Source organism: Oncorhynchus mykiss, chromosome 16 (genome assembly GCF_057628025.1).
Source record: "Oncorhynchus mykiss isolate SJ-2025 chromosome 16, ASM5762802v1, whole genome shotgun sequence".
In the NCBI taxonomy this organism is placed as follows: Eukaryota; Metazoa; Chordata; class Actinopteri; order Salmoniformes; family Salmonidae; genus Oncorhynchus; species Oncorhynchus mykiss.
In genome coordinates, this window is record NC_143037.1 from 45,702,375 (window position 1) to 45,723,861 (window position 21,487).

Consider the following 21,487-nt stretch of genomic DNA (forward strand, 5'->3'; position numbering starts at 1 on the left):
ATGTGATCAAGACAAGGAGATGATTGTGGACTATAGGAAAAGGAGGACTGAGCAAGAGGCTCCAAAATAGCTTCTACCCCCAAGCCATAAGGCTCCTGAACAGCTAATCAAATGGCTACCCAGACTATTTGCATTGCCCCCCAGAACAGTGCTGCTACTCTCTGTTATTATCCATGCATAGTCACTTCTACCTACATGTACATATTACCTCAATTACCTCGACACCGGTGCCCCCACACATAGCCCCGCTATTGTTATTTACTCCTGTTCTTTAATTATTTGTTATTCATATCTCTTTGTTTTTTTTAGGTATTTTCTTAACACTGCATTGTTGGTTAAGGGCTTGTAAGTAAGCATTTCACTGTAACCTGTTGTATTTGGCGCATGTGACAAATCAAATTTGATTTGATTTGCTGCCCTATATACATAGACTTGGCCACTTTAATAATGGAACACTAGTCACTTTAATAAAGTTTAAAAATTGTTTACAAACTGCTTTACTCATCTCATATGTATATACTGTATTCCATTCCACTGTATTTTAGTCAGTGCCACTTCGACATTTCTCAATCTAATATTTATATATTTCTTATTTCCACTCTTTTACTTTTAGATTCGTGTGAATTGTTTTAGATACTACTGCCCTGTTAGATACTATTGCACCGTTGGAGCTAGGAACACAAGCATTTCGCTACACCCACAATAAAATCTGCTTAATATGTGTATGTGACCAATACAATTTGATTTGATTTGATCTGGAACCCCACATTTTTGTTGAATGGTTCTCCTACGGGGACAGCGGAATTAGCCTTTTAGGTTCTAGATAACATCATGTTCTCAAAGAGTATATTCATAAATGAGTATGAGTGTGTACAGTGTGTACTGCCGCAAAGGTGGAGTCACGGTAAGTTCCGATGCGTCCGTTTTATGCATTATCAAAAAGTCGCCCACTCCCACACAGCCGTCTGTGTCGTTTGAGGTCGTAAGTCAAAGCACATTTAGAAAACAGCTTCTGTATTTCTCCTGGTCCATCATGTGCTACCTTTTACCACTTCTCTTCTGGAAATAATAGGAATTAACTCCGTTCTCTCAGACATGTATTAGTATGATATTGTTACTGCCAAAGCAAAAATGTGATATTGCCTCGTAAAATTGAAATGATCCGCAGGGAAAAGGACAGACAATGGGAACAAATAAAATGTCTAGTCCGGTACTACCCTACCCGTAGCCTCCCTCACATCTATCTCTCTCTCTCCCCCCCTCTCTCTCTCTCTCTCCCTTTTCCCTTCCACTTCATGGCAATTTCTTTGATGCACAATTTGAAGCGATCACAGCTATTACAGGGGGCAATGCAAGAACAGTGCTTCAGATAACAAAGGAGCGGTGTGAGTTGTGCCTTCAGGGACGGCGACTCATCACTTAATGGTGGATGATCTCAGACACAGCTATCTAAAACGCATTCCTCCACAGACAGAGGACTCCATGATGGGGCACTTTAAAAAGATTAGAGAGTCACTTCTCTATCACAGGCAGGCTTACAGTCCTTCAGATCAGCTGCTAATATCATTTGCCTGTGAGGATTTTTCCTACACAATCTCTCAGTCTCTCACAGAACAATAATACCTGACCAATGACACAACAATCAAAGCCGTTGCTTGGGTGATTAGCAAGGGTGTCGTTCAGTGTTTCCAAGTTGTATGTATTCAATGAGGTGTGGCCTTCAAACATACTGTAAGACAGACAGCTTGGCTTCTTACTTCAGTCATGCGAGATAAACTTGTTGGGTCATGTCTTTTTCAGTTATTGCAACACTTGGTAATCCTGTCTGATGATAACATGAGCAATAATTTAAGTTAAACCTAAATACTATGATTCTTATTCCCCCCTGATCAATTTTTGGTCTAAATTGACACATAGAAAAAAACAAGGAAAGAAATACTGTACACATGTATTCTCTTTAAACAGTTACAGAAAAAATCCTTTAATAAGACACATGTGATGTTATGGTACCATATATTTGTGAAGGGTTGGCACAGGAAATGATCTATTTGCAGATTCTATATATAGTAAATAGATGCAGAAATAAACAGACACGATCCCCAAAATTATAACAGTTTCCATACAGGCACACATACAGTATGTTAAACAGTTCAATCACATGAAAACGAACCACCATTTTTAGGAAAACCTTTAGGAAAATGTAAATCAGCTTTGATTCGTGACTATGCAGTATTAGCTCTATAGACTACCAGGTGATGTGTGCAGCCCAACAAACGTAACGATTGTGATGTCCCCCCTGTGTATGATTATAATAATGAATGGTATATCATATTATATATCATATATTTGATATTTATCATCAATGATATGGTTGCATCCATGTACAGTTCCTGCCAAGTTAAAAATAACACTGTAACGTGCACGTGTTAATCATTAATCAAAACATAATCAACATTTCCCCCACTCCTCCAATATATTCCATTAGTACTGCTTTATCGCAAGCTGAGCTTTATGCATCTATTCTACAAACCATCCTATGAACTTATCTGAAACCGTCGAATGCACTTCACAAGTTCTTTCAGACTAGTTCTATTTTTACACCATGTGGGGGAAAAAAATGAAGCAAAACGTTACATATCGCATTACGTCATTAGGTGCATTGATCTGTCAAAGCAAGGGTAAATGCTGCATCATGTATAGAGAGAGAGGTTAAGTTTAACAGCACAGGCAACAGAAAATGGATGTTTCTCCCAGTGCAAGTCACTAACCACACCTCTTTCTACCTATCAAGCCTTTCAACCAAACATGTGTTTTACCTCCTTGACAAAGAACAACTCTCTGAAATACTCCACAATGACTAGACCAGACCAGTTACAGCCTCTGTCCCTCAACGAACTTGCTCTTACCACCATCCCTTCAATAGTGCGAACAGATGATCAAAAATGATGTATCTAACAAATCAAAAGTTGATTTCCAGATGATTCTGGGGAGGGCAAATAAGGGATGTTTCCTTTTTATTTGGTCTTCTCTGGTTCTGTTTGTACTCCTGCATCTGACTGGCGTTTCCCCTGCAAGGAAAGGAAAGTTTTTTTTCACTTATCAATGTAGAACGTTATATGAGAATCTACATTTGATTTTTCTCACATGACTTTTCCATAAGCAATATCGCTCGACATTTCATTGTAAAGAATGGCTCACAGTCATAATAAGTTGCTGAGGCCATCTAGTGGTGGCACATTTGATTAAGAGCGGAATTGCCAATTCAGCCCACCAGGTTTTTGAAGAACAAGTGGATGGAGTTCCTCTTCTCCAGCCTCTTAGGGAGGACGGGGGAATTGTCCCCACCCTCGGAGGGTCCTGATGCTGGCTTGCTGTCCACAGCAGGGATCTCTGGGGCCTTTGGTTCTTCCTTGGCCACACTTGGGCCAGCTATTGCGTCTGCAGCTGGTGCTGGGGCTTCCTTTTTTGGCTCAGAAGCCTGATTAAATTACGACAAATAATCAAAAGATACATTTCTGAGTGTAATTTGTATCATGTAATGTTAATCGTAAAGCCATTCCTCGATCAAAAGTTGTATTATGACGTTGCACTCCTTTCTCTCACCAGGTAAAGCTGAGCCCACACATTAATACATTAACTAGCACAATGCAAGAGCACAATTGACGCAAATAAATAACGACTAGATTAATGGGAGCATTGTTCTGGTTGGTAAATATATAATTTATAGAAATTAGAAATGGAAAAACTATCACTAGTCTAACCAGCTGTTTTTGGATCATGTGTATTCAACAGATATGAATTGATCTACCAGATAATGTACATTATTTGTGCAGGGTATTTCAATATGGTAGTACCAGCATAAGCTGAACTCAGTGAGATCACTCTTGTTAATTTCACACTGGCTCTCAGGAATGGTCATTTACCCCTTTGAAAGGTTTCTTGAGGAGTCGGACTCCACTTGTTGAAGCCGTCTGGACTTTTGAAGCCATTTGGTTTAGCAGGTCCTCAAATTCACACCATTCCGTTATTGTTTATCACATTTGCACATTTTCCTGTCTTTCCAATATAACTAGCATGTGTAGTTCCCGTTGAGAACCAAAGTGGGATGTAAGTAAAATATCTGCCTTACCTTGGGCTTGAAAAAAGAAAAGGAGGCTTTGGCTACAGCCGGTTTCTTCCCCTCTTTCGGTGCAGGTGCCGGTGGTGGTTCTGGTTTGGCAGAGGCCTCCAGAGTAGCCGTCTTTGAGGCGTCTATCTCCTATATCGAAACAGCAGAAGAGAAAAATTTAGTTATGAGCCCTTCTCAGGAATAAGGTGTGTATAAAGGCACAAAAAAACTTAATCAGCCACCTGGTGGAACCAGAAAAGAACCCACCAAACAGAGAAGAAAGAAGAAAGACACGAGGGGGGTGAAAAGCTATACTCTGGAACCAAAACTGGTACTGTAAAAGAGATGTGATGTACTTTGCCCCTGAAGGGCACCCTATTGATGAGACCAATTATAACTGATAGTGTGAATACCAAATTCGACCATGCAACCCGACCGAAAGAGAAAAAGACGGCACAGGGTGGATGGAGTATGCCAAGAGAGCACTTCTACCTGTACAGCAACAACTGGCTGTGGCTCCACTGCTTCCACTGTCTGTGGAGGGCAGAATGATGTTGATCTGAACATGTGCCGTATAACACACTATCTAGGCTTTATACTGAATGGGCAACATGGCAAGGCACAGGTAGGTTTGTAAAAGCACAGTTCACCACACAAATAAATACACAATACACATTCGCACACACACAGTCAGGATTGGAAAACAGAGTCAAATTCAGTTTCTGAAATCAATATTCGGTCTGCTGTTATATACGTTGTTACTTTGGGCTCAAATGACTGAATTAGATCTGGTTGGATTTCTGATGTTGTGGGATACTGTTAATGTTCACGGATGATGAATGAATGCAGACCTAAGCTCATTCTCCACAAGCCATGCCTCAGTCTAGCTGATTGCGGTGCTATCATAGGTGTGTTTACTCCACATTGAGAAAAACATCAGCAATGAAACTCACAATATGTCATTTGAAGTATGAAGATAGGTCTACATTTACACGAATGCTCTGAGGGACTGCTCTGTTTGGTCTCTGTACTGATGTTCCGCACAAGAGAAAAGGCAGCAGTCTGTATGATATAGCTAGTAGATAGTGTACCCACAAGATGCAATGATTTTAATACAGTTATATGAAATGATGGATGTCACAGTGAGCTTAACTCTGTTAGTTTCAAAATGGCTGAATGTTGTATTGTCATTTACCACTGCAGGAGGCTTGGCAGGTGCACTGGATCCACTTGTTGATTTAACCTTGATTTTAGACTTGAGGCCTAGCAATGCCTCAAATTCAGATCAAACTGTTATAATCTGACACAGACATTCATACATTATATTATTCTCTTTTACAGAAAGATCAATTTGCCAAAGAATCCTTTTAAGTGCCTTGCAGTGCCTGTATTGGCTTACCTTTCGGCTGAAAAGTCTGCTGAACGGGCTGTCAGATTTCGACTTGGTGGCCTCTGGTTCTTTGGCAGCATCCTTTGGTTCTTTTTTTGGTGCGTTTGTCACAGGTTGGGCTGCTATTTCTGCTTTAACCTCCATCTTAGGTGGTGCTGGGGCTGGAGGTGGGGGTGGTGGGAATGACATTCCTCCTTTGGCTGCTGCTGGAGCATCCACTACTTGTGCAGCCTATTCGAGCCAGAGGCACAACGGAAAAGGAAGCAAAATAGGAACAGTTGATCACCGAGGTCACAAAACATGATTTATGTATTTATTTATTTATGCATTCATTCAGTACTCACTGTAGTTTTTGCTGTTGGTTGGGCCTCTTTCTGTGACTGTTTTTTGACAACAACAAACAATAGTTAGTGCTGGTAATAAGGAGAATAATCACCATTCTGTTTCTGCTAAGAGATCATGTACCTTCTGTCTAAACAGGTTGATTAGCGGACCTGAAGAGGCATCTTTTGCAACTAATCTGTCGTGGACAGACTACGTAAACAATCGAACTCCTGAACAAATTAAGCAAGGTTTTAGTTCTGGTTTAACCAAGGTTATTTGCAACAGGCTCCACAGCTGGGTAAGACGCCCCTTGGCCTGCATAGCTATTCACAGCTGTGGCCTTCAACAGAAGATGGATGCCAGTCATGGCAGACTGCTGACACTACTAAATACTTGTTTAATAAGGCTCAAGAATCATTGGTCTGTTTAACTCAGCCTGTATTTGACATTTTGGGTATTCAATATGATGAATTTATGCTTTTTTTTCTGCAGCATTCAATAACAGTTACAATCACAGTCATCCAAAAGCCTCTCACTGTAGGTTAATATGTTGCAACTGTAGATGCAAGTGTAGATGTTAACGACGGCCATCTTGAGTGAGGCCTCATGCTACCAAAGGGATGAAAATGATAAGAGTTAAGAGTGAGATGTGTTTCACTTGTTATTTTTTTCACCTTTGTTGGTGTAAGCAATGAGAAAGATGTTCTCTTTCTGCTGAAGGTAAAGTTAGGCAAGAAAAGCGGCCCTTATTATTTTAGATGACTTTACCAAAGGGAAATAATTGTATAGCATTAAATATTCACTGAACAAAAATATAAACGCAACATGTAAAGTGTTGGTCCCATGTTTCATTAGATGAAATTAAAGATCCCAGAAATGTTCCATACACACAAAAAGCTTATTTATCTGAGATTTTTTGCACAAATTTGTTGGCATCTCTGTTAGTGAGCATTTCTCCTTTGCCAAGATAATCCATCCACCTGATAGTTGTGGCAAATCAAGAAGCAGATTAAACAGCATGATCATTACACTGGTGCATCTTGTACTGGGGACAATAAAAGCCCAATCTAAAAAATGTCACACAACACAACGGCACAGATGCAATTGGCATACTACTGCAGGAATGTCCACCAGAGCTGTTGACAGATCATTTTATGTTAATTTCTCTACCATAAGCCACCTCCAACGTTGATTTAGAGAATTTGGCAGTACGTGCAATCGGATTCACAACCGCAGACCACCTGTATGGCGTCGTGTGGGCGAGTGGTTTGCTGATGTCAACATTGTGAACAGAGTGCCCCATGGTGGCGTTGGGGCTATGGTATGGGCAGGCATAATACAATTGCATATCGATGGCAATTTGAATGCACAAAAAGGAGAATAACAAAGTGCTGGGGTATGTTAACTCTTCATGAGCAAGATCTCTGACAGCACTATAACGTCTAAAATATACTTTGATTTTATATAGTTGATTGGGAGCATAATCAAGCATTACAGGCCAAATGTTTTGCTATTCAGAGGCATATTTGGAATTATGACAGCATTATGAATCTTCCTTTTCAATAACAAATAAATGATAGTTCTTCAAGAGTGTTCGTAGTGGTTTCACAATGAATTTTTACAAAGTCTTGAAATAATTTGGCAAAGGTTACAGATTTATGAAGCAATGTCACTCATTTACATGAACTAATTTTAAATGTACTATAAAACAACCATTAGGCAATCACATATTTTGTGCATATCAATTCACTTATGGACCTTACTATTAAAACAACTTTTCAATTTTTTAAACAACACAAATCCTCTTTAAACATCCACAAAATGCCTATTGTGAGGCCCATTTTAAGGTATCTGTGACCAACAGATGCATATCTGTATTCCAAGTAATGTGAAATCCATAGATAAGGGCCTCATTTATTCATTTCAATTGACTGATTTCCTCATATGAACTGTAGTTCAGTAAAATCAAAATCAATTGTTGCATGTTGCCTTTAAATATGTTTTGTTCAGTATAGAATACAGCGTACTATACTATAGGTATCTCTGTGCATAATTGTATCTGTATTGAATGTGATTCAGTGCTTTTTCATAATGTATTATGTTCCAAATAAAAATACATGCTTACTTGGTCTTTTGTAACATCAGGGGTGGCAGTTCCTTGCTTGTTTTTTTTGGTAGGAGTCACCTTGGTAAAACACAGACATATATATATATATATATTGAGTCACGAGTGTCTGCGTACAATCTTGGAAGTCAGTCAAAATTGTGAGCTACCCGTTGCTTCCTACGAAAAGATCTAGCGCTTAAGTGTATGTTGATGTTGAATTTCTTTCTTTCAAATGAAATGCAGTGCAGACAGAAGATAACAGCAATGTTTATTTGGATAAGAGAGTTACTGTCACAGGGTACAGTGAAATGACTATTTTCCTAAACGTCTTTAAGTTAGTCATATAGCCATTGACGTCTACGGTTGTCCAACTGATGGCACACAAAGAAGCCCTTGGCAAAGCACATACAGTACATGCTCTCTCATTGTGACAGCCATTGTGCTCTGGAGATGGCGTAGGCCTTCCCTCGCTCTATCTTCATGCATTTCAACTTCCAATGACACAGGCCTCCCTTGTGAGCTCACACGATTGGCTGAACAAAAGACCACCACATTCCCGCATGTTCAAAGGATTTGATTAGCATGGCGCAGGGCCTATGTTCACTCTATATGGAGGCATAATTCCAAAAGAAGGCATGATGAAGAGAAACGACAATAGCTGCCTGTGTAATCATTCCTTCAAGATGTGGTCTCTCTTTCTTAGAGACACCCTCATTGCCCTTAGGCTGACGCTACACATATTTATCACACACAATGAGCGAGATCACTGACAGCACTCTGCAGTCTAAAAACACAATGGCATCACTGATGGAGCCCGCGTTCTCATTTAGTTGATTCGGAGCATAATCAAGCATTACAGGCCAAACGTTTTGCCATTCAAAAAACATATTTGGAATTCTGATAGCATTATACGAATCTTCCTTTTCAATACAAAATAAATGATGGTTCTTCAATTAGTGTTCGTCGCGGTTTCACAATGGATTTTCTTTTACAAAGGCTTGAAATATTTTGGCAAAGGTTACAGATTTATGAGGCAAGGTCACTAATTTACACCTCTTTTAAATGTATTATAAAAACAACCATTAGGCAATCACATATGTTGTGCATATCTATTCACTTATGGACGTTACCATTAAAACAACTCTTCAATTCTTTAAACAACACAAATCAAAATCAATTGAAAAAATGTTTGACTTACTAGTGTTTTAAAGAAGTTCATAACTGGATTATCTTCTGTTTGACTCTCACCCTCTTGGTTTTCCTCGAGGTGACTGCTTTCCTCGCCAATTCCGGGGCCTTTGACCTCCTCTGCCTCTGGACTAGGTTTGGGAGGCTTCACTGAAGTCTCTGTGTCCTCCTTTACCTCATCAAGTGGCTCCTATAGACAACCACAAATAATTATCCCCCAGAAATGTGAATGTGTTGGAGCACTGGAGCTGATGTGCAAGCAATGAGTCTGTTCGATGCAGCATTGAGATCGGAGCACAATTCCAACCATGCCTCTGCCTACTTGGGGCACGATCAACAATCACCCTTTTATTATAGCCTGTCACCCCCCCCCCCCCCCCCCCCCCCACACACACACACACTCATTGATATTCAGCAATGTTGGAGACTTCTGTCTCTCTCTTTTCTCTGAGAAATGACAGCAAACTCAAATATCTTGTTTTGTGGTATTCTAAGAAAACCCTCCATTCTTATCCAACAATATATACATTTCATTGAATATTTCTTACAGTAATATGACTTAGTTTAAATGAAACAATGCTCCTTCATCATCTGGGCTTCACTCCAGTCATTGAACAAGACTATCTACTCAACAGGAACATGAGTTGACTCTATCTAATATGTCAACACATCCCACCCTCTTAACATAAACTCCCAAGACAGATCTATACATTAGGAAAATATTCAATGAGAATAATTGAGTGGAATTTGAATGTAAAGTTTCACGTGCACTAGCACAGTGAAATGCCTTACTTGCTTGCTCTTTCCCGACAATGCGGTAGTACTATAAAAAAGAAATACAAAAAGTCAAGTAGAACAAAAAAACACATGAGAAATAATAGAAATAACAACACAAGAAAGTGAGTAAGCTATATACAGGGTCAGTTCCTGGGTCAGTGCCAATACCATTTTTACAATGTGCAGGGATACTGGAGTGGTACGGTTAGATTTGTATAGGATTAAGGTGACTACGCATCAGGATTTAGGCTAAACAGTGTAGCAGCAGCGCATATGATGATGGCATGTGAGTGTGTGTGTGTAGTCAGTGCTTGTTGTGTGTGTGTGTGTGTGTGTGTGTGTATGTGTGTGTATGTGTGTGTGTGTGTGTGCGTGTGTGTGTGTAGAGTTTGCATAGAGACTAGAGAATAGAGAAAAAAAATCAATAAAATAGAAGGGTCAATGCAGATAGTCCATGTAGCCATTTGTTTTTAGCTATTTATCAGTCTTATGGCTTGGGGATAGAAGCTGTTCAGGAGACTTTTGGTGTCGTGCCGTGCGGAAGCAGAGAGAATGTTTATGTAAATCGGGCAGATACACAGCAAACTCTTAACACTGGTCCAGTTTATATATGGGTCTACACTTGTCAGTGTTAAATTAACACAATGTTTAGTGTAAAGCCTGACTTGCATATTTCCCAGAGTGCATTGCTTTTCAAGTGAATTATAGAGCTACCACACATGACTGTATTTTTTAGTGACAGGCATGGTTGTTGTAATAATCAATTTTCAGTCCTGTGGCCTTCACCAAGTGAGATCCTGATTGAATATGTTAGCATTAAAATGTCATTCTTTAACACGATACAACAAGTATTTAATAAGGCCTTATTTTGACCCTAGTACAGTGGCCTTGATCTCGAGGTTTTCAGGCCTGCAATTCACATTATGATGGCTTGCAAAGTGATTTGTAATTCCTATTGCACTCCAGCAAGAGTGGAGATATATTTTTATTTTACATGTATGTTTTAGTCATTTAGCAGACGCTCTTATCCAGAGCGATTTACAGGTGCAATTAGGATTAAGTGCCTTGCTCAAGGATTGTATATAGACTCCCCCTTTGTTTTCTACTGTGTTATTGACTTGTTAATTGTTTACTCCATGTGTAACTCTGTGTTGTCTGCTCATACTGCTATGCTTTATCTTGGCCAGGTCGCAGTTGCAAATGAGAACTTGTTCTCAACTAGCCTACCTGGTTAAATAAAGGTGAAATAAAAATAAAAAAATAAAAGGACACATCGACTGATTTTTCACCTTGTCGGCTCGGGATTCATGTATGGGGTTCATGTACAGGGAAAAATGTATGTTATTTAAATTTGAGTAGAATAAGATATGATAGATAACAAATCAACATGCAATAGAGCATGCTGGGAAATATGATAATGATGGGCATGGTTTTTGCTGAATACTGGTTATTAACACCAACACTGGGGTTAATTTACACCAATGAGTGTTAATTTAAAACTTACAGAGTTAATTTAATAACACCTGAATGAACACTATAAATGTTACACTGAAAAATCAACACCAGGTAACACTGAACAATTTACTGTGTACAAGTAAAACATTAACACGATTAATTGAAAAATAAACCAGACTTTGAATGAGACTTTTAAACATTTTAATTGCAAAGATCATAGGTAAGATAAAATATACTGAACACAACAAAAATATAAAGCCCAACATGCAACAATTTCAAAGATTTTACTGTTACAGTTCATATAAGGAAATCAGTCAATTGAAATAAATGAACTAGGCCATAATCTATGGATTTCATGACTAGGAATACAGATATGCATCAGTTGGTCATAGATACCTTTAAAAAAAGGTATGCGTATGGATTGGAAACCAGTCAGTATCTGGTGTGGGCATCATTTGCCTCACACATCTCCTTCGCATGGAGTTTATCTGGCTATTGATTGTGGTCTGTGGAATGTTGTTGATCCAGATCATCCCAAGCATGCTCAATGGGTTACATGTCTGGTGAGTATGCAGGCCATAGAAGAACTGGAAGATTTGCAGATTTCAGGAATTGTGTACAGCTCCTTGCGCATTATCATGCTGGAACATGAGGTGATGGTGGCAGATGAATGGCACGACAATGGCCCCCAGGATTTCATCACTGTGTCTCTGTGCATAGAAATTTCCATCAATGAAATACAATTGTGTTCGTTGTCCGTAGTTTATGCCTGCTCATACCATAACCCCACAGCCACCATGGGACATTCTGTTCAAAACGTTGACAAGAGCAAACCACTCACCCACATGATCCCATACACCCTGTCTGACATTTACCCTGTACAGTTGAAACCAGGATTCATCGGTGAAGAGCACACTTCTCCAGCGTGCCAGTGGCCATCGAAGGTGAGCATTTTCCCACTGAAGTCGGTTACAACGCCGAACTGCAGTCAGGTCAAGACCCTGAGGAGGACGACGAGACCCGGGGGAGAACGACAAGCACGCAGATGAGCTTCCCCGAGACGGTTTCTGTGCAGACAGTTTGTGCAGCAATACTTTTGTTGTGCAAACCCACAGTTTCATCAGCTGTGGCTGATCTCAGATGATCCTGCAGGTGAAGAAGCCAGATGTGGAGGTCCTGGGCTGGCATGGTTACTTACACATGGTCTGCGGTTGAGAGGCCGGTTGGATGTACTGTCAAATTCTCAAAAACAACGTTGGAGAATGCTTACGGTGGAGAAATGAACATTCAATTCTCTGGCAACAGCTCTGGTGGACATTCCTGCAGTCAGAATGACAATTGCTCGCTCCCTCAAAACATGAGACATCTGTGGAATTGTGTTGTGTGACAAATCTGCACATTTTAGAGTGGCCTTTAATTGTCCCCAGCACAACATGCATCTGTGTAATGATCATGCTGTTTAATCAGCTTCTTGATATGCCACACCTGTCTGGTGGATGGATTATCTTGGCAAAGGAGAAATGCTCACTTACAGGGATGTAAACAAAACATACCATAGCCCCAACGCCGCCATGGGGCACTCTGTTCACAATGTTGACATCAGCAAACCACTCGCCCACACAATGCCGTACAGGTGGTCTGCGGTTGCGAGTACTGCCAAATTCTCTAAACAAATTTGTGCACAAAATCTGAGAGAAATAAGCTTTTTGGGCGTTTGGAACATTTCTGGGATCTTTTTTTTCAGCTCATGAAACATGGGACCAACACTTTACATGTTGAGTTTATATTTTTTGTTCAGTATAATAAATCATACAATCATATAACCATGTCAGATTAGTAAAACAATTATAATACTAGTACTGCAATCAGTCTCCTTTTGCAGGCATTCACAGTGTCAAATAATTTATTCACGGAATCTAGATTCTTTGAAGAGGATCCTGCTCCTCAGCTGTAAATTACTCCATATCCAATGCTGTTTCAGCGGAAGTCTCATCCTCGCATTTCAAATCCCCTCTCTGCCTCAGACTGAGCTGAATTGTAATGTTAATAGTGCCGCAGCCCTCTGCAGACATCTCAATACAGACACGGACAGGGCTATATACTGATTCTTTAATGATTTTCATACATGCGGATTGCAGCTGGCCGAGCAACCTCGATGATGAGTCGCTTGTTTCTTTCCGTTCATCGTTCTTCTTGTTTTTCTCAGTCGTCTCTTTAGCACTGGGGCTAGATTCAAGTTCTTCTGACTCTATAGCAGCTACATCTTCAGGAACATCTGCAATTTCTTCCAGCTCTTCTAGTTCTTCAGCGGTTGCTGAGTACATAGCAGCTTCATTTTCAAGAACATCTGTGATTTCTTCCAGCTCTTCTAGTTCTGCAGCGATTGCTGAGTCTACAGCAGCTTCATTTTCAAGAGCATCTGCGATTTCTTCCAGCTCTTCTAGTTCTTCAGCGATTGCTGAGTCTACAGCAGCTTCATTTTCAAGAGCATCTGCAATTTCTTCCAGCTCTTCTAGTTCTTCAGTGATTGCTGAGTATAAAGCAGCTTCATTTTCAAGAACATATGCAATTTCTCCCAGCTCTTCTTTGGGTACGGGGCTCTTCTCCACAGTTGTATCCTCTGTGGGTTCTTCACCAAAGACCGGTTCTGTCGTTTCCTCTTCAGGTGGGCTGACACTTTCCTCTGTAGGCTGCTCTTCAGAGCTTTCAGTGGTGATTTGAATGCTGTCTGCTGTAAGAAAATCCAGCAGTGATGAAAGTTCAGACTCTGCCTCCGGAAATGAGAATCTGACTTCCAGTTGTTTTGGAAACAAATGTGCAGCCATCAAGACTTCGCTTGCCTCCTTTGAATCAACAAGAATTTTTGTTAGATTTGTAATGTGTTTTGTTAAACACTGGAAAGTGAAGAATGACGTGTTGATGTTCTCACAACAGATGCAATATTATTGTAAGTTAATGTTACCAATTCAAAGTACAACTCACTTTACAGTGGCTATATCCATAGTTAGCTACATTGGAATAACCAAAATCATTTAGATGTAGATATATGAACATCTCAAGTTAGGAGTTGATGATCATTAATCAATGATCACTACACTGAGTAAAGTTGAAATGGAACTTATTCTAACCCAATTTGAAGGCTACTGATTAGATACTTACATCGTGGATCCCATCGGTCACCGTTACAGAGACTTCCGGGGAACTCTTACTCTCCTCCACAGTTTTCTCCTTTATGGGCTCCTCCTTTTCAGGGGCTGGATCAGGGTTGGGTTGAGGTGTAGCTTTCTTCTTGAAGAGGTTGTCAAATACGTTCACTCTTTCTTTTGAACTCTCCTTGGGCTCCTTCTTTTGGTGGTTTGGTTCCGGTTCTGGTATGGTTTTCGGCTTAGCAGTCTCTGCTTCCGCTTCTGGAACATTCTCAATGACAGGCTCCTGTTCCACCACCACAGGCGCACAACCACTGCCGTTAGCCTCCACTATACCTGGCTCTTTAGCGGGAGGCCGTGAGGAAGGCTGACTGTTCTGCTCCACAGCTGCTTCACTTGTATCTGCAAGACATAGGTTACTTGGTGTGACAGGAAATATAAAGTTATTTGCTATGATTCATCGTTTGTACACAAGCATCAGGTTGGTCATAGCTGGCTATGATCGATCTATCGGATGTCTGGCAACATATAATTTTGAAGAAAATGGGAGTATGTGTGGTAAACAGCATGCAACTTCACCAAATGTGTTTTCTATTGATACTACCCTTATGACTGATCAATGCAGTGCTAAGGTCATTACACTAAATGCAATGCAAGCAAAACCTTCCCTTGCTCTGTATGTAAAACTAATGTGCTACTAGAGACATATAGACTAGTCGTGTGAAACAAACACAACCTGTTCTAGAAACAGTGGCTTTAGTGTCTCACTTGCTGATATCAAATAATATTTTTGGGGGTGCTTATATTTGTCCTGTCACACACAGGTGTGTAATGGATGTATGTTGCTTCATATCCCAACTCCCTCTGAGCAATTAGGTTTAAGTGCCTTGCTCAAGGGCACAGCGACAGATTTTTTACCTTGTCAGCTCCGATATTCGAACTAGCACCTTTGGGTTACTGGCCCAACGCTCTACCCTCAAGGTTACCTGCCTCCCCTTGACGACCAATATCAATATTATCGCATTTGGAGAAAATACATATGGACTTGGCCTGAAAATCCTTGTACCTGACTGTTGATCCAGTGAGACAATATACACATAGATAGATCAAACATCTGTTCATCCTCTATGTTCAAGGCTACGCCTAGAGTTAACATTGAACACCACCCAGTAGCACTGACAGACTGCTGTATTTACAGAGAATTAAGAGAGACTTGTAAATTGATCCAGACTAATCCAACAATTCAAGATTGATTACAAGTGACATACTGTCACTGTCATATCATCCCATTGGAGCTGTAAATTAATAACTAGCATTATAGACCGAGGTGTTGCAACCAGTTGGGCCCAAAGTTTAGGTTATTGATCATGAGGTAACAATCAGGTGACAACAGGATAAATGGCTACCAAACCACTCAAAGCCATTTATTACTGGATGTAACAATGGCCTTGTGTACTGGGCACTTACCACTATTCTCCAGGCCATCGTACAAGATGCTTACAGCATGGTTATTCACTTCTCCTTCCGGGTGCTTGTCCAGAGCCTGCTCGGACTATAAGAAGAAGGATTGTTGATATCAGTTTCTCTTGCCATCATTGTTTTCATTATTTTCAGCACATCACTTTCATCATTACTCAATTTTGTACAGACCATCAATTATATAGTTTAAGATGTATGTGTACTTGTAATATCCCTACTAAATGACTGTCTGTATCTTTAAACTGCTAACATTAGACAGTAAACACTTCCAGGGGTGGACTGGGACCAGAAACCTGCCATTGTTAAAACACTGTTCCATTTCTTCCCCTTGAGGTCCCAACACCAACCCACTTTTTCCTCCAAACCCCCACACTGGCCCATTATTAGCCAGATCATCATCATTTTGCTCAAATTAAACTTAAGTTAGACAGGCCCACTAGGCAAAAAATGGACCAGCTCATCTGGTATTTGCCCAAAATGCCAGATGCCTATCCTAGCCTTCTTGCTCCTGTATTCCAACATTCAAAGTAAGACAAGCATGCTGTAAAGTTAGGCTTTTCTCATCAATACCTTGTCTTTGGTATGTCCTTTGTTTTTGGAATGCTCATTGCCCATCTTGATCACAGACGAAACCCTTCAGAAGAAACTGTTTGTCAGTGTTTGTGCATTTGTTACTAAGGTTAATGCTGTGATGAGATACTCCATGCTTGCATCAAAATACTATACAGTAGCTTCCAAATAGCTTCCAACAACAGCGTGAGATGAATTCAAATGTTATGATGTATACCAATAAAATAGGCTACTCATCGTGAATAAATGAATAACATTTGAAGCAAAGCTAATAGAGACAACATAAGAAGAATAGCACACTGTATGTTCACATTAAATGGCCATAGAGAAGCAACAATGAACCAATGACAATCGAAACAAAGCTAAAAGTATTTGAGCCTGTCTTACCTTATGCCAACTCCTTTGGTGAGTTTACTACAGTCTCTCTGTAGTATTCCAGCTACTGCTGGGAGCAAATTGGAGATTGACTTACTGCTTTGCAAACTGCTAAACTAAGTATATATAGATAAGAGTTTAGCCCTGTTCTTAAAGGGGTGGGGCTATCTCTTACTAATAAAAAAAGGGATCTATTTGAATGCCAAACACACAACTACAGCAATAACACTCTGTCAGAGCATCTCTGATGCTCATGAATTCTGTCTGGAAATGTTCAAATGAGAACATGATGATAAGCTTTGCTTTATCAGACAGATTTTGATGACATTGCTGGAAACCTCAAGGAGCCCATTAGAAACTGCAGAGTGTGGTAAACTCATGACTAATGGGTTAGGATACAACAGGATGTGAACGTAGGATATGTGAAACCATTGGAAGCATTGCTTGTTTGCTTGGCGGGGCAGTAGTCCAAATAACTGACACATGCTAACTACTTACTTTCACATTAAGCTGTTATACAGCTTAAACATAGCTTTCTTTGACAGTGTTTTATTTAGGTTACTGGATTCAGTTGCTTCATATGACAGAAAGAATAGTTCATGACCAAAATGATCATGAACAAAACAAGTTTAAAATAAACCGACAATTAAATGACAGCATACCACCAAAGAAGTCTATGATAATGTAAAGTTGTTTTTCTTATTTTGGCCTGAAAGCTGGATTCATTGCTTCCATTCAGCCATAAGAGCATTAGTGAGGTTGGGCACTGATGTTGGGTGATTAGGCCTGGCTCGCAGTTGGCATTCCAATTTATCCCAAAGGTGTTCGATGGAGTTGAGGTCAGGGCTCTGTGCAGGCCTGTCAAGCTCTTCCACATTCATCTCGACAAGTCATTTCCGGATGGATCTCGCTTTGTGCACGGGGGCATTGTCATGCTGAAACAGGAAAGGGCCTTCCCCAAACTGTTGCCACAAAGTTGGAAGCACAGAATCGTATAGAATGTCATTGTATGCTGTAATGTTAAGATTTCCCTTCACTAGAACTAAAGGGTCTAGCCCGAACCATGAAAAACAGCCCCAGACACATTATTTCTCCTCCACCAAACTTTATAGTTGGCACTATGCATTCGGGCAGGTAGCGTTCTCTTGGCATCCGCTAAACACAGATTCATCCCTTCGGATTGCCAGATGGTGAAGTGTGATTCATCACTCCAAAGAAAGCGCTTCCAGTGCTCCAGAGTCCAATGGCGGCGAGCTTGACACCACTCCAGCCGAACCTTGGCATAGTGATGTTAGGCTTCTGTGCGGCTGCTCGGCCATGGAAACTAATTTCATGAAGCTCCCGACAAAGAGATATTGTGCCGACATTGCTTCGAGAAGTAGTTTGGAACTCGGTAGTGGGTTTTGCACTTGGTGGTCCCGTTCTGTGTCGACATTGTTGCTCCTAGATGTTTCCAATCCACAATAATAGCACTTACAGTTGACCGGGGAAGCTCTAGCAGGGCTGAAATTTTACAAACTGACTTGTTGGAAAGGTAGCATCCAATGACGAAGCCACATTGAAAGTCACTGAGCTCTTCAGTAAGGCCATTCAACTGCCAATGTTTGTCTATAGAGATTGCATAGCTGTGTGCTCCAATTGATACACCTGTCAGTAATGGGTGTGGCTGAAATACCTGAATACAGTCATTTGAAGGGGTGTCTACATACTTTTGTGTCACATCTGCTCCTGCTACGCCCTCTGGTGTTCATCCGGGAACTTCTTGACCTGCAGTTACTCCCCCTGTACACTCTCTCCCTCTCCCTGTGATTGTGTGGCTGGAGACAGGTGTGCTGGAGTCAGAGCAGATCCCTACCAGCTGCAACTCGTTCCATAATCAAGACCTCTACAAATACTCAGGCCTGCCACTTCCACTCAGTCAGTTCATGATTATTCAAGATCCTGTTACTCTGCTGTGCCTGTTTCCCTGCCTGACACCATTTATCTTCTCATTGCAGTTACCGCTCTGGCTCCTGTTCCACATCTCACCACACAACTACCTTGCTCTAGGTTTTACTCACCACCACCACCTTGGATTCCTCTCAGGACCTGTTCACCCTGTTCTACTCAGCTAACTCCAACCCGGATCTGCACTCCATATCTGTCTGTGTAACAATAAATACTTTGTATCATCTCTTTTTCCTCATCTGAGTCTGCTCTTGGGTTCCCCTGTGTCGCTCCGCTTAACACTTTTGTATATATAGTGTATATAATGAACCTAACAGGGGAGCACTGTTAATCAAGACAGACAAAGGGCTGCATAACCTAATCAATGTGGATCATCGTCCATGGACTTGCCACCATAAGGCAATTGTTTCGCGTTCATAGATCAATTGGAAGTTGATAACAGGCAATCAAAACAGAGGTGCTGCTCCAGAAAATAGCAATTGATCCAGACTGAGGAGTGAAATCAAAACATTTTAGACAAAACCAATATCAGCATCAATTAAGTTTGTGTTTTAGTGGCCCAATCAAGTGGGAAAAATATATGATCAGTGATACTCATTATCAATGCCAAGCTGACTAGATACAGCTGTAGGCTATAGTTCAAAATGACTAACTAATGACAAACTAATCCTTTTCTGTCTGTCCCGGAGTGTGAATTAAGCTGAAGGGTCCCAAACCAAACTAAAAATAATGAATATTCTCCTCAGAAGCTGATGGTACAATTTTGAGGGACTCATAGCCTGTGAGCTACTTTCTTTCAGCTGTGAGTGAGTGGCCGGAACAATACACAGACTGTCCCTCATTGAATTCCATGGAGACATGCCAAATCACTCCTGCTACTGTAGCCGAAGCATGCAGGCAGGGCCATTCTTTGCAAACATAACCTCAAGAATGGACTTTGTGATTATTTACACAATAGTTATGGTCTGAAATTGTTTTATTACCCTATGTATACTGTTTTAGCCCTTTTATGCTTGTTAATTTTGTGCAAAAACACTACCGTTCAAAAGTTTGGGGTCACTTAGAAATGTCCTTGTTTTTTGAAAGAAAAGCAAAAATTTTTGTCCATTAAAATAACATCAAATTGATCAGAAATACAGTGTAGACATTGTTAATGTTGTAAATTACTATTGTAGCGGGAAACGGCAGATTTTTAATGGAATATCCACATAGGCGTACAAAGGCCCATTATCAGCATTTGTGGGTTCGATTAACAGCTCAAAATGGCCAGAAACAAATAACTTTTTTCTGAAACTCGTCAGTCTATTCTTGTTCTGAAAAAAATGAAGGCTATTCCATGCGAGAAATTGCCAAGAAACTGAAGATCTCGTACAACGCTGTGGACTACTCCCTTTACAGAACAGCGCAAACTGTAACCAGAATAGAAAGAGGAGTGGGAGGCCCCAGAGCACAACTGAGCAAGAGGACAAGTACATTAGAGTCAGGCTTGAGAAACAGAAGCCTCAACTGGTAGCTTCGTTAAATAGTACCCGCAAAACACCAGCCTCAACGTCAACAGTAAAGAGCCGACTCCTGGATGCTGGCCTTCTAGGCAGAGTTCCTCTGTCCAGTGTCTGTGTTCTTTTGCCCATCTTAATCTTTTCTTTAAATTTATTTTAATTTTTATGGCCAGTCTGAGATATGGCTCTTTCTTTGCAACTCTGCCTAGAAGGCCAGCATCCCGGAGTCGCCTCTTCACTGTTGACGTTGAGACTGGTGTTTTGCGGGTACTATTTCATGAAGCTGCCAGTTGAGGACTTGTGAGGCGCCTGTTTCTCAAACTAAACACTCTAATATACTTCTGACCCACTAGGAATGTGATGAAAAAAAGTAAAAGCTCAAATAAATCATTCTCTCTACTATTATTCTGACATTTCACATTCTTAAAATAAAGTGATGATCCTAACTGACCTAAGACAGGGAATTTTTACGAGGATTAAATGTCAGGAATTGTGAAAAACTGAATTTAAATGTATTTGGCTAAGGTGTATGTAAACTTCCGACTTCAACTGTATGTAGATATTCCATAAACAATCATCCGTTTCCAGCTACAATAGTCATTTACAACATTAACAATGTCTACACTGTATTTCGGAATAATTTGATATTATTTTAATGGACAAAAAATGTGCTTTTTTTTCAAAAAAACAAGGACATTTCTAAATGACCCCAAACTTTTGAACGGTAGTGTATATCCTGATTCCATTTTGTTCAAGCTTATTTGACACTAGTCTTTGAATCCAGTGTATGCTTGACTGTTTGAGTTTGAGAAATGCCCCCAGCCTGATGCGGATCCGCTGTTCCAAGTTGTCAAACGAGGGTTCTTGGTCATGAAAATCCTTGAAAAGTCATGGAATTGTATTATTGTGTTTTCCTTTTTAAAGGTATTATCGAAAACCTAAAGAAGTATGAGAATCAGGCCTATCCTGCGTCTCTCTGTGTGTGCTGGGCATCATCTGCGTGTGTGTGCGAGTAGGCAGTTGACCGAGGAGAGATAGACATTTCAGCAACAGAACTAGCCATGCTACATGCTATCTCACTAGTTCACTTTTTAGCTGTAGGCCAAAGCATTAATGTCGTTG

General features: G+C 40.5%; 1 protein-coding gene across 12 annotated transcripts; it reads right to left on the reverse strand.

Annotated features, from left to right (window-relative positions):
* Positions 1 to 1,951: 1,951 nt before the first annotated feature.
* On the reverse strand, positions 1,952 to 18,890 carry LOC110492062 (uncharacterized). Of its 12 annotated transcripts, XM_021566045.3 has the most exons (13): positions 16,932 to 18,890; positions 16,545 to 16,608; positions 15,963 to 16,047; positions 14,509 to 14,897; positions 9,128 to 9,307; positions 7,948 to 8,007; positions 5,843 to 5,878; positions 5,508 to 5,729; positions 5,304 to 5,381; positions 4,130 to 4,258; positions 3,924 to 4,004; positions 3,272 to 3,478; positions 1,952 to 3,068 (listed from the first exon to the last, which is right to left on the reverse strand). In XM_021566045.3, exons 2-13 carry the CDS (start codon positions 16,587 to 16,589, stop codon positions 3,015 to 3,017), a joined length of 1,566 nt encoding a protein of 521 aa, XP_021421720.2. In that variant the 5' UTR covers positions 16,590 to 16,608; positions 16,932 to 18,890; the 3' UTR covers positions 1,952 to 3,014. The 12 variants fall into 12 exon arrangements, with proteins under 12 accessions (XP_021421720.2, XP_021421721.2, XP_021421722.1 ...); XM_021566046.3 differs by lacking the exon at positions 7,948 to 8,007; XM_021566047.3 differs by lacking the exon at positions 5,304 to 5,381.
* Between the last annotated feature and the right edge of the window lie 2,597 nt (positions 18,891 to 21,487).

Bases quoted from the DNA above. Each gene is read 5' to 3' on its own strand.
- LOC110492062 (XM_021566045.3), bottom strand. From the start codon at position 16,589: ATGGGCAATGAGCATTCCAAAAACAAAGGACATACCAAAGACAAG. The intron at 8,008-9,127 runs GTAAGTCAAACA...TGTTTTACCAAG, and splicing joins TGAACTTCTTTAAAACACTA to GTGACTCCTACCAAAAAAAA. The intron at 4,005-4,129 runs GTAAGGCAGATA...TGTGAATTTGAG, and splicing joins TTTCTTTTTTCAAGCCCAAG to GACCTGCTAAACCAAATGGC.